We start from the raw sequence: 13241 nt of genomic DNA, 5'->3' as shown, positions 1-13241 counted from the left end.
ACCTCATCAGAATGTCCTTCAGCTCGTTTTCCAAGAAAGGTGACATGTCCTGTGACATCTTTGGACCTATTTCCCCCGCTCTCTGGATTCCTCCGTTGTAACTCTGCACAACAGGAAATGTGTTCAATTAGGAAAAAAGAAATACATTGACATTAAAACACAAACGAAACCTTTCTCGTACCTGAATAATGTCAATATGTAACTCAGAATGGTAATAATTGCCCAATTGTAATGGTTCCATCCCGTCCTTCCAATGCTGAATTTCCATCTGTAAGCTTCTGTCCATCCATTCCTTTATAGATTGCTTTTGTGGAGATAAAGAAAACAGGTAGATAACTTGAGAATCAGTAATGTTCTTTAAATACTGGACATTGGTAAAATATCACAGTATTTTCAGCTTCATGTCTAATTGTAGGTAAAAACAATTCGGTCTTAAATAATGCAATGTTAAGATATAATCAATTCAATGTTAAGATATGCATGGGATAATGAAATATAGGAGGCAACAAGGATCTTTAAATCTATTCATTCGGTAATTAGGAAAGGTTTAAAGAGATTTACTAGGGGGCGGAGTCTGACCGGCGAGGCGAACAGACGTGCAAGGAAGGAGCTCCCGGCGGGCAAGCGGAACAACGGGCAATACCGACGGCTGTATAGCCCACAGACCCCCCAAGGTGCGCCACCCACATCGGGGACACACCAAGGAAGTGGAGGATACCCTCCTGAAGCTGATCGGGGCATACAGCCCAATAAGCTACCTGAGGCCTGCGGGAGATGGAGCCGGGGAGAGGCGGCCGCTCTCTCTGGAGCCGGACATCCCGGCAAGCACAAATAGCTGCTGAACCCCCCCCCCTTTGGACCGGTGGGGGTCATCCCGGTCCCCGCAAGGCAAGCGGACAAGCGACGGCGCTCAACTTCGGTAATCTGGCAGACACACGAGTCGGGCGAGGTGCGTCCAAGATGGCCGCCCGTAACGGCTCACAGAGGCAAACCACGAGCACTCGAACAAGGCCTTCCTCCTTGGAGGCCCTCGACTGGCTGTGTTCAGCCTTCTATAGCCTACAGCGCAGCAGGGGTATACCTCACTTCCAAGCGGCGCAGGCGGTGGCCGGGTGGATTCGACCGGCGACCCGCAGACGATTCTATGGAGACCCCCTGCAGGTCTTCCGCTCACAAAAAATACAAGCGGCTCCCGCAGGGAAGACACTCACACAGAGGCAGCGGACTGGGTTCAGCACATCACCCCAATGCAAGCTGAAGCTGAAGCAACGCACCCGACACAAAAGATCTCTTTATGCTCATCGCCGCAGACTTCGGACACCCTCACCAACCACAACCCACGGACCCGACTGGCCCCACATGTCACGCTCGAAGTCCAGAGGCCGGGAACATCTCTCTGACCTGCTGAACCGCGGGAAACACCACCACAACACGGATGCCTGGCATTCAGCCACACATAAGCTACAGAAGCCCCAGGAACCAAAGACTCACAAGGTCAGCGAGCGGCACCCAGAAGGGATTGGATGAGCCCAGGCGATGGCACAGGGTCCGACAGGCACACCTTGTTAAAGCGAGACTCCCCCATCATGCCTCCTTACACAAGAACTGCTCCTCACATAATGTACAGACCTATGAACTGCCATCATATTACCTTTTAGTAGAAATTTTTGGCACAGATGCCTACCATGCCTACTTGGCGCCTACCCACACCGCCTCTAGGGCCTAGCATGTTTTATACCAAAATGCTAATGTCACACATGTTGTTTAACGTTTGATTTCCTTTATTAGTATTATAGTATGCCTGTCTCACGAGCCTGTAATTCATAAGTTTACAAGTCCTTCTATAACTGCCATTCCTTACTTAAGCAGAGCAAACTACTATTAAGCATAGTTGCAGCGTATTATAACGAAATGTCAATGTCATATATTTTGTTAGCATTTCTATGAGCCTATCCTATGAGCCTGTTTTCTCCGCATAAAACGTATGCCCCCCTACTTAAGCATAGCCAAGCGGAACCCTATCAAGGTATAGATATTGAAGCGACAATACTCAACATCAAAGTTAACTCTAAGCTAATGCTTATCACTGTATAGTTTTTGAAGCGACGACACTCGACATCAATGTTAACTCTAAACTAATGCTTATCAATGTATAAATACTGAAGCGACGATACTCGACATCAATGTTAACTCTAAGCTGATGTTTATTAATGTATAGATATTGCAGCGACGACACTCGACGGCAACGATAGCCCTAAGCCGATGTTTATCAATGTATAGATATTGAAGCGACGATACTCGACACCAAGGTTTAGAATATGACCAAGCCTTGTAACCGTATTAATCTATTGTGAAAACTGACCTTAAGCTGAATATAAATTTTAAAAATAGTGCCTGTTAAACACTGGTCCCGCATGTTTAGCGTGGAAAATGCCTGGGGATTGCTTTCGGGGCACCTCATGCCTGTTTGTAATACTCTTATGCACTACCAAAATAAAGAATTTAAAAAAAAAAAAAAAAAAAAAAAAGAGATTTACTAGTGACCCTATAGCGTTAAAATCAATATTTAACACCCCCTTGCCCTCTTAATATAGTAAAATCTCACCATATTTTCAGCACCGCGCAGGTCCACTGGCAATGACTCCGCCCCCGATTTACCTCCTTGGCTGACATCGTAAGAATTGATGATCTCAGCCAACCACAATGCTTTCCCATAGGAGTCTGATTATCTCAGCCAAGGAGGCAAGGCAGGGGCCGAAGCCAGACACAGCCATGAGCAATCAGCACCCCCTCATAGAGATGCATTGAATCAATGTGTCTCTATGGGGAAAGTTCAGCGTCTCTAGCGGCTGTCTGAGTAACTGTCCCTGGAGGTGTTTTGTGGCAGCAATGTAAACACTGCCTTTTCTATGAAAAGGCAATGTTTACATTAAAAAGCTTCAAGGGATTCATTATACTCACCAGAACAACTACATTAAAGAGACTCTCCAGTGCCATAAAAATATATCCATTTTCCTGGCACTGCAGGACACTGCAGTGCCCCTTCCCTCCCACCCCCCATCCCATGTTGCTTAAGGGGTTAAAACCCCTTCAATGCTTTCCTATGGGGATTTCGGCGACGCTGGAGGTCCTCATGCACAGAACACGAAAGTCCCTCTAGTGGCTGTCTGATAGACTGCCACTAGAGGAGGACTTAACCCTGCAAGCTAATTATTGCAGTTTTTAAAAACTGCACTAATTACACTTGCAGGATTATGGATGATGGGAGTTGGCACCCAGACCACTCTAATGGGCAGAAGTGGTCTGGATGCCTTGAGTGTCCCTTTAAGCTATCTTGTCCCTTTAACCCCTTAAGGACCAAACTTATTGAATAAAAGGGAATTATGACATGTCACACATGTCGTGTGTCCTTAAGGGGTTAGAGATTAATCAAATCAACCTTACAAAAAAACAAAAAAAAAACCTGTAATGGCTTCGTAGGGAACTTTTAGCTAGATTTTGTAAAATACATTTCTTACCACTTCGTGGAAGATATACTTGTTTTCCAACTCTTCCATCCTGTCTGGTGGCAAAATGCTTCCCAATTTTGTTGCTTCTATGAGTCCATTCAAAGCCGGATCTTTCATAATACTGCTGTAAAAATAGCGTCTGTCTAGAAATTATAGCTTTCTTGATACAGATGTTTTGAAAGGCTGAAGAGAAGTACAATTACAGGGAACAATTTCAACCACTTAACCCCCGCTTCTTGTGGGTTTTAATTAACCATTCAAGTGCCAGAGGAATGACAGAAGGACAAAAAATTAAAAATGTTACATTAGAATGAAGGGAAGTTAAATGCACAGACATCTGTTATGCAATAAAGTCATGGTGCTAATGTTTAATAGCGTGCTTGCCAGAGAAAAAATATCAATGAATTAGTCACATTGGCTCATAATTCAAGTCCTTTAGCACGAATATAAATGGAACAGTTTAACTGATTTGTCAGACTGCATGCAATGGTCAGAATTAAAAGGTTTCTGTTTTAAAGTCAATATTGCTTTTCTTGTCTCTCAAATGGTTTACAGACATGGGGGCTGGAGAGGGGGAAACAGAGTAATTTTGGTGCAAAGTGCTACATTTGGAGGAATGAGAAAAACAAACCAGATATTTAAGAATTTGCTTCACATCTCTAGTTTGTTAAAGGAACCCCATAGGGTCATGAACACGAACATATATTCCTGACTCTATAGTGTTAAAACCACCATCAAGCCCCCCTGCATTCTCTTTGCCTCCCTAAATATAGTACACTTTTACTTGTACAGTACGTAAGTCTGCAGCTGCTGCCTCTGCCTCTGCCTCTGATCTGGCTGCTTAACTGGCATAATCAGAAGTGATTCTCTAAGCCAATCACAATGCTTTCCCATAGGATTGGCTGAGATTGTCAAGGAAGCAGATCAGGGGGCAGAGCCAGCACAAGTCAAACACAGCCCTGGCCAATCAACATCTCCTCATAGAGATGAATTAAATTAATGCATCTCTATGAGGAAAGTTCAATGTCTGCATGCAGCACTGCCCCAGGAAGCACCTCTAGCAACTATCTGAGGAGTGGCCAGTGGAGTTATCACTAGGCTGTAATGTAAACACTGCATTTTCTCTGTGTTTACTGCAGAGTCTGAAGAAAACGATTCTACTCACCAGAACAAATGCAATAAACTGTAGTTGTTCTGGTGACTATATAATGTCCCTTTAATACATTGTTTGTTTTAATCCATTTAAACACTTTTAAAAAAAATCTATGCAAAAACAAAAAAATCTGTATATTAACCTGAAACTAATCTTGACATCTGCTGGGTTTTTTTTTTTTTTTTGGCGACTCATCTACCTAGCACATTATTCCAAAATTGCAACAGTTTTGTCGAAGTAAACATGTGCCACTTGGGAAACAACTGCAGCAAGCATAGTCTTGTTTCTATTATCTGACGTGTTGCCAATCAGTGGCTTATCGTCACTGACATAATTTAGATGTGCTGGTACAAGTGGAAATATAACTAGTATAAAATGTATTCCAATTGAAAATGTGAATTTTGAAGGCAATCCTAATTGTTCAGAGCATTACTAGTAAATAAGAAATATGTAATCTGATTTACTTACTTTGGGTATATATCATGTATCCAACATAAAACAAAATGTATGTCTTTGCCATTGAGTTCCTTTGCCGTAATATGTTCAATGTAGGATTTGAAATGAACGTGATAATAGTTTGCGTAGGTATTACACACATCGAGTTCTGCCGGGTAAAGTGGTTTGAGATGTTGAACCACATGCGTTAGATCTGTTTTTAAGGTCTTGCCTAGACTTACAAAATTCTTGGAGAATAGGGAACTGGAGTCAGTGGATGGAATTTCTGTTCTATATTTTATCTGTTCTCTCACTGATTGTTCGACACAGTCAAGCCATTTCTGCTTCCATTTTCTTGGTCGAACAGTGTTGCATTGCTCAGTGGTGGCCTCCAAGCTAAAAGCAGTGTCTTCTGCTTCTTGTTCCACAATGGCCTGCACAGCTTCTGCCAACAAACATGCATTGTCTTCTACAATCGATACCTTCACGACTTTAAATACCTCGTCACCCAGCCTCTCATACAAGCATTCTATCTCTCGCTTTTTTTCTTCAAGTACATCATCATCCGTTTTGCCAAAGATCTTATGTTCTAAAGCAATCAGATCTTGACTGGCTTTCATGAATCGTTTCTGAAGAATATGTTCTTCGATATTCGCAACTGGTAAATAAATATATAAGATAATCAAGATAGCATCATGTTCATCTTAGTACGTGATTACAATACATACCTGATTGCTCACAATCATTCTCAGGAATTCTCAGGAAGCACCTGTAATATGTTTTAACACTATAGGGTCAGGAATTACACTTTTGTCGTCCTGACCATATAGTGTCCCTTAAATCTAAAGTTGTTTTGATGCTTAGTGTTCCTTTAATGCTCATATTAACACTAAATAAACATCTGTTCATGTTTGGAAAATTAAAAGTTTGCAAGCTGTGCATTAGTATCTTACAGTGATACCAAGAAGATGTTACTTGAATAATTTAACATTCTATCCATCTTAAAATAATTATAGCAATTTAAACTGCATTTGCTGTTTGAAGATCTCCTCCTCAGAGGAGGTGGCCATTGGGATTTCCCCTATATTTCCTTAAACAAAATGTTTGCATAGAGCAGGCTTCCCCAAACTCCAGCCCTCCAGATGTTGCTAAACTACAACTCCCATGATTCTATGAATGAAATAGGCTGAGAATCATGTGAGTTGTAGTTCAGCAACATCTGGAGGGCCGGAGTTTGGGGAAGCCTGGCATAGAGCATGTGAATTTAGCAGCCAATCGGAATCTGTGTTTTGAGGATTAGCCTCCAGGATTCCAGGAAAGGAATGTGTTTTTTTTTTTTGTTTTTTGTTTTTTTTTTAGAATGATGCTGAATGCTTACTGAACTCAAATATACAGAATGTCCTCTAATACATTAAATAAACTTTATACACACTTGTTATTAAAGCATCATCAATATTTTCTCCAGTTACCTGTAATTTCTCTGTCTTTGCCTGCTTTGTCTGCAGAGCTCCCATCAGATTTTTTGCCATGCAAATAGTCCGCAAATTTTTTTTGCAGTCCCTTATGTAGTCCGGGCTTCTTCTCCATATTTTTAACAGCTTTTCTTTAGGTCTGATTGCATTTTTATTAGAAGTTCTCTGATTGAAATGTCCCTGCGTGATGCTTATTACTTGCGTTATAGACGCTGTAAACCCTTTCAAGTAAAGAATGTTACTATAAATTTTTAGGTGAAAGGAGACATGATAGAACATTTAAAGACATTCAGAGAATAAGACCATTTCAAATTTAGAAAATAAAAATTAAACAATCCCTACTGAAAAAGTATTCAAGTGCTTGGCCTAGAATTAAATCTTTAATTGAGTCCCTAGGTCAGGGATAGGCAACCTTCGGCACCCCAGATGTTGTGGACTACATCCCCCATAATGCTTTTACACCCATAATGCTGACAAAGCATCATGGGAGGTGTAGTCCAAAACATCTGTAGTGCCGAAGGTTGCCTATGCCTGCCCTAGGTAATATGCTATAGGACTTTGAATGTCATTCTTTAACTGTACAAAACAATACTGAGCTCAAATGTACAGAGCTGCATTACAGGAGTTATGGGAAGCAGGAGAAGAGGGTCTCTTTACACATTTAAGGGCTTCTCCATAATTTGCAATTGGAGATTGCAATGTCCGGTATAATAAAGATGCCTGAATTTATCCAGGTAATTCTGCTTACTGTACGTGGACATTGCACCATGTAAGTAGTATTGTTCAACATTTTAACTTCATGGGTAAACTAAGCTGAGATAAAGGATTTTCACTCTATTTGTATTTTTGTATTTTAAAGGGATATACACTGGTTACAAACCAAAAGCGAAGTGTTGTTTTTTTCGATCACAATTACTTTTTACGGGTAAAATAGCGCTCCACTGTTTTTTATGATTGATTTTGTACTATTTATGTGTGCTTTGGGGAGCATTGCACATACAGTGTGGCAGCAGCTAGATATTCATGTATTGGAAAGATTTTATAATTCATTTTGTAATAATAGTATATACAGCGCATTTGCAAAAAACTGTATCACTATAAGCTGAGATGAGTTGAAAAAGGCAATATCCTCGAAATATTCCCCAGGCCACAGCGATATTTTCAAAAACTACTTTTATTTGCCAGATAATTCACAAGTCAATGTTTAGTGAACAGACCCCAATGAATGGTTAATATGAAAAATGCTAGAATTTGTCAATGTAGTATATATAGAATGTAAACTTGTTTGAGCAGGGTCCTCTCCAACCTATGGTTCCTGTAAGTTTTCTTGTAATTGTCCTATTTATAGTTACATTCCCCCCTCTCATAATATTGTACAGCACTAAGGAATCTGTTGGCGTACATAAATGGCAATAATAATAACAATAATGTATTTCCCTGCTGTACATCCCTTGTTGAAGCTTAGTAACCCCCCACCCCTCCTGAGGTGGGCAGTCAAACAATAACATGGATAACGGAATCAATAAACCACACCCTGCAGTTATCATTAGAGATGACTTTGTGAAAAGATGCAGCCTTGAACAGCCCCTTTATTAACCCCTTAAGGACACGTGACATGTGTGACATGTCATGATTCCCTTTTATTCCAGAATTTTGGTCCTTAAGGGGTTAAAAGGATTCTCTGTATAATACGAACGCACTTCAATGCTACCAAAAAAAATCTAATCACACATAATACAGAATCAAATCTAATAGCTCGTTACGTTTGCTGTATTCCACCAGACTTGTGATTTGCATGCTTACTTTCATCTTTATTTTCTGTTCTTTTTAACGACGTTTTAGCAACAACAACAAAAAGTAAAAATGTTTTTAAAATATATATATATATATATATATATATATATATGTATTTTTTTTTGCTTTACTACACTACTAATAAACACATACAATAGTATGCCAGATATTTTGTAGATCTTACCTTATCTGACAGAGTTTAGAACAGGGATCCCCAGATGTGGTAGAATTACAACTCCCATGATGCTTTGCATGCTTTTAGAATGTCAAAGCATCATGGAAGCTTTAGTTTAAATACATCTTGGGGGGGTCTACCTTTTGGGCACCCCTGTTTTGGAAAATACTAAAAAAAATGATTTATTTTAAAGAATTCAAGAGATCAGCTACTGTGTTTTTATTGTCCCTAGTAACAGACAGACACAGCCGAAGGAAGACGAAGCAGATAGAATGCGTTCGGGACAGCTTACCTCTATCAGGAATTCACCAGCTGGGGCTGAGAATCTGGTACTGAAAAGGATTGCTGACTGCTTTATATCATGTAACTCAGCAGAGAAGAGATGCCCCACCCTTCCAATTAAATCACAAGATAGTCTTGTGTGTGACATGGAATGTGTTATAACATATGCATTCAGGGCCGTCTGTAACATTGATTGGACCCTGTGCAAGCATTTGTTTGGCCCCCCTGGATCCTGCCATCCCTCGCCCTCCCCCAAAACTTTCACTCTCTGGCATGCAATCACGCCCTCCACCCCAACACAGTGGCAGAACTAATGTAGACAGAGCCCTGGTGCAAGACATTGTTTTGAGCCTTCCCTCTAGCGCAAGAGCAGAGAAAAGATAGATCCTCATCTGTTGTACAATTCCCACGATGCTATGCCAGCTGGGGATCTACCATTTGACCATTCTTGCAGGGCTGTATTTGTGAGCAGTGTTTGTGCATTTGAATGTGAGCATTTTGTTGTATACAGTATGTGTGTGCATGTAGGGTGTAGTATTGGTGTTTAAGTGTAGGGATGTGTTTCTATATACTTTTTGAGTTTGAATTCAGGGGTGTGTTTGTATGTAATGTTTGCAGGGGTGTGGTTGCATGTTGTGTTTGATTGCCTTGATGAATGATATACATTCACAGATATACATACACATTAGCACACTGATACATGCAAACATCTGGACACATGCACACACTGACAAAGACTGGCGTATACACACACAGCCACATACATAAATACACGTGCACACACAGAGATAAAGACACTGGCACATCCACGCACAGATACACACTTACACATACTGACACTCATACACACACAGGTACATATACACACTGACACAAAGGTACATGTACACTGACACAAACACAGACAGATAAACACACACTGACACACAGCCAGATACACACTTACACACAGTGTCAGATACACACACACAGTCAGATACAAACACACACAGAGAGATACACACAGTCAGATACACATACACACATACAGTCAGATACACACACAGTGAGATATATACACACACACACACACACACCGTGAGATACACACACACACAGTCAGATACACACACACACACACACAGATACACACAGTCAGATACACACACACAGAGAGATACACATACAGTCAGATATACACACAGTGAGATATATATATACACACACACACACACACACCATGAGATACACACACAGTGGGATACACACAGTCATATGAATTCACATAGTTTAGCCACCCTCCTTACCTTTACAGAAGTGTGGCTTCCCTGTAGTCCAGTGGGAGCTGGATGGCTGAGATTGATGGGAGTCTTCTTCTTGGTCTGTACCTCCTCCTTCTCTCCATGTATGTCTAATCCTCCCCAGCGGCACTCTGTGAAATGGGAGGAAGTGACCTCACAACACTTCCTCCCAGCAGGCCGGAAGACAGGGGCTCGGTCAGGAGCTCTCTGAAAGGGCGGGGCCCCTGATTACTTCACCTGCTGCAGCCCACCGGGATATTTCTCAGTATTCCCGTGGGCTGTTCAGACCTGGCTGCGGACAGGGGGCCCACAGGGCAGCTGCTTTTGGCCCCCCAGGAGCAACTGGGCCCGGGGCAGCTGCCCTGTTTGCCCCTTGTTAAAGACGGCCCTGAGTTTAAGCAGACTGTGATTGTCTATTGTTGTGACTTAGAAATCCATATCATTCCAAAGGGTTCACATACTTTTTCTTGCAACTGTGTGTATATATATATATATATATATATATATATATATATATATATATATATAGTAAAGTAGTTGGCTGCACTCTCGGATTCCAATAAAATATAACTTTTATTCCAGCTTCTTAAAACAAATCAACGTTTCAGTCCATCGTGTGGACTTTCATCAGGATCACAAATACATTTCAAAATCATTACATATATATAGGATGCAATAATTGTAAGAATCGTGAACTGGTTTTACCTCTTTGGCGAGTCCTACACTAACAATCCACCTTGCTTCCTTCAGCTAAAATTTAAATCTCTAATGAGACAGAGAGGGATGTTTTTCTAAACCCTTACATACTAATTACATACTAATAGGGAACACATGGGTGGGTGGTGGGCGGCAGGCAGCACTGTAACATAGCTGTGTGATACAAAAGCAAATCATATATACAAATTTAAGCCCTACGCTCAAACTCCCACTACTCCTGGGCAGCAGCAATGACTATAGTACACGTCAGCACCAAAGCATACAATAATTTTTTTATTTTTTTTAAAGTTACTTGTGCCCAATAAATGATAAATATACAATCCCAGTTAAAGGGATATATTGCTCAATATGCTAATTCTTAAAAAAAAGAGTGTGTATGCTTACTCTTATTAATAAGTAATAAATCACAAACCCAGTGATTAAATGTAACCAGTCTGTTCAGTATTGAAACAGAAATAAAAATAAAAGTACAAAAATTGAAGAAGAAGAAAAAAAAAAATAAAACCTTCTCACATCTATATTCCTTCTTGTATTTGGGGATATACTTTATTAAAAAAAAAAAAAAATGATGTGTATGAAAGGGTGGTATCAGATGCACATAGGAAGTATATATGTCAGAAATACAACCTAAAAATCAGGATAATTCAAAGTATAACCTGGTGCTGAATCTAAAAAGCAAGGAAACGATATATGGTGAAGTATAGAATGATCGCATCAGGGGACCCAGGAGGGAGAGAACTTACAAACCAAATGAATAAAATGAGCCTGTGTCCCATCAGGGGTATTTCCAAGAGCTGATGTCTTCCAATGCGCCTTCTCAAAGGGTAAAATGAGAAGAACAAATAGTGCCATATCCAGGGCTCGAGTCCTGCAGGAACGCGTGGGAACGGCGTTCCTGCACTTTTTCTAGTGCAGGAACGCAGTTCCCGTTTATGGTCCTGCAGGCACTCAGGGGGCGGCAAAAAATGCCGCCCCCAAAATGTCCCCGTGTTCCCCCTGTCATGGGGGGCCCAAGAGGTGGCCTAATGGCCACCTGAAGGATCCCCCCCGGCCGGCTCTTGTCTCGCTGTCAGGGAGCTGTGTCCTCTCTGCTCCCTCTCGCCGCGCCGTTTGCTGATGCTGGGAGCCGGAATATGACGTCATTTCCGGCACCCGGCATCAGCAGACAGCCCGCGCGGCGAGAGGGAGCAGAGAGGACACAGCTCCCTCGCCGCGTCTGACAGCGAGACAAGAGCCGGCCGCACTGAAGCCCCACTGGAACCCAGGGACAGGTCCACGCCAGCTCTCCAGGTAGGGAGGCTGGGTGGACATTTTTAAATGTAAAAAAAAATATACAAATAATTTTTGTGTTTGTGTGTGTCTGTGAGTGTATGTGTGTGTCTGTGAGTGTATGTGTGTGTCTGTGTATGTGTCTGGGAGTGTGTATGTGTGTGTCTGTGAGTGTATGTGTGTGTGTCTGTGAGTGTGTGTATGTGTCTGTGTGTGTGTGTCTGTGTATGTGTCTGGGTGTATGTGTGTGTGTATGTGTCTGTGAGTGTATGTGTGTGTGTGTCTGTGTATGTGTCTGGGAGTGTGTCTGTGTGTATGTGTGTGTGTCTGGGAGTGTGTGTGTGTGTCTGGGAGTGTGTGTGTGTGTCTGGGAGTGTGTGTGTGTGTGTCTGTGAGTGTATGTGTGTGTGTGTCTGTGAGTGTATGTGTGTGTCTGTGAGCGTGAGTGTGTATGTGTCTGTGAGTGTGTATGTGTCTGTGAGTGTGTATGTGTCTGTGAGTGTGAGTGTGTATGTGTCTGTGAGTGTGAATGTGTCTGTGAGTGTGAGTGTGTATGTGTCTGTGAGTGTGAATGTGTCTGTGAGTGTGAGTGTGTATGTGTCTGTGAGTGTGAGTGTGTATGTGTCTGTGAGTGTGAGTGTGTATGTGTCTGTGAGTGTGTATGTGTCTGTGAGTGTGTATGTGTCTGTGAGTGTGTATGTGTCTGTGAGTGTGTGTGTATGTGTGTGTGTCTGGGAGTGTGTGTGTGTGTGTGTGTGTGTCTGGGAGTGTGTGTGTGTGTATGTGTCTGTGAGTGTGTATGTGTCTGTGAGTGTGTATGTGTCTGTGAGTGTGTATGTGTCTGTGAGTGTGTGTGTGTATGTGTCTGTGAGTGTGTGTGTATGTGTGTGTGTCTGGGAGTGTGTCTGTGTGTATGTGTGTGTGTCTGGGAGTGTGTCTGTGTGTATGTGTGTGTGTCTGTGAGTGTATGTGTGTGTGTATGTGTCTGTGAGTGTATGTGTGTGTGTGTCTGTGTATGTGTCTGGGAGTGTGTCTGTGTGTATGTGTGTGTGTCTGGGAGTGTGTGTGTGTGTGTGTCTGGGAGTGTGTGTGTGTGTGTCTGTGAGTGTGTGTGTCTGTGAGTGTGTGTGTGTCTGTGAGTGTATGTGTGTGTGT

The 13241-nt window shown here is 41.9% G+C and overlaps 1 protein-coding gene across 2 annotated transcripts in view; it reads right to left on the bottom strand.

Annotated features, from left to right (window-relative positions):
- The window catches only part of TNFAIP2 (TNF alpha induced protein 2), a 30840-nt gene extending 20702 nt beyond the window's left edge, over positions 1–10138 (bottom strand). The window contains exons 1-6 of one of the 2 annotated variants that reach the window (XM_063439236.1): positions 10107–10138; positions 6567–6790; positions 5131–5755; positions 3519–3633; positions 182–304; positions 3–103 (exon numbers count right to left, since the gene is read on the bottom strand). In XM_063439236.1, coding sequence (XP_063295306.1) covers positions 3–103; positions 182–304; positions 3519–3633; positions 5131–5755; positions 6567–6684 — 1082 coding nt within the window. In that variant the 5' untranslated portion in view covers positions 6685–6790; positions 10107–10138. Of the gene's footprint in view, positions 1–2; positions 104–181; positions 305–3518; positions 3634–5130; positions 5756–6566; positions 6791–8830; positions 8854–10106 lie in introns of those variants that run through there. The other variant, XM_063439237.1, reaches the window with a different exon arrangement.
- Positions 10139–13241: the final 3103 nt, after the last annotated feature.

The sequence above is a fragment of the Pelobates fuscus genome, chromosome 13, assembly GCF_036172605.1.
Source record: "Pelobates fuscus isolate aPelFus1 chromosome 13, aPelFus1.pri, whole genome shotgun sequence".
Lineage (NCBI taxonomy): Eukaryota > Metazoa > Chordata > Amphibia > Anura > Pelobatidae > Pelobates > Pelobates fuscus.
Note: the sequence above shows the minus strand (reverse complement) of the source record. Positions and strands in the feature narration are given on the sequence as shown.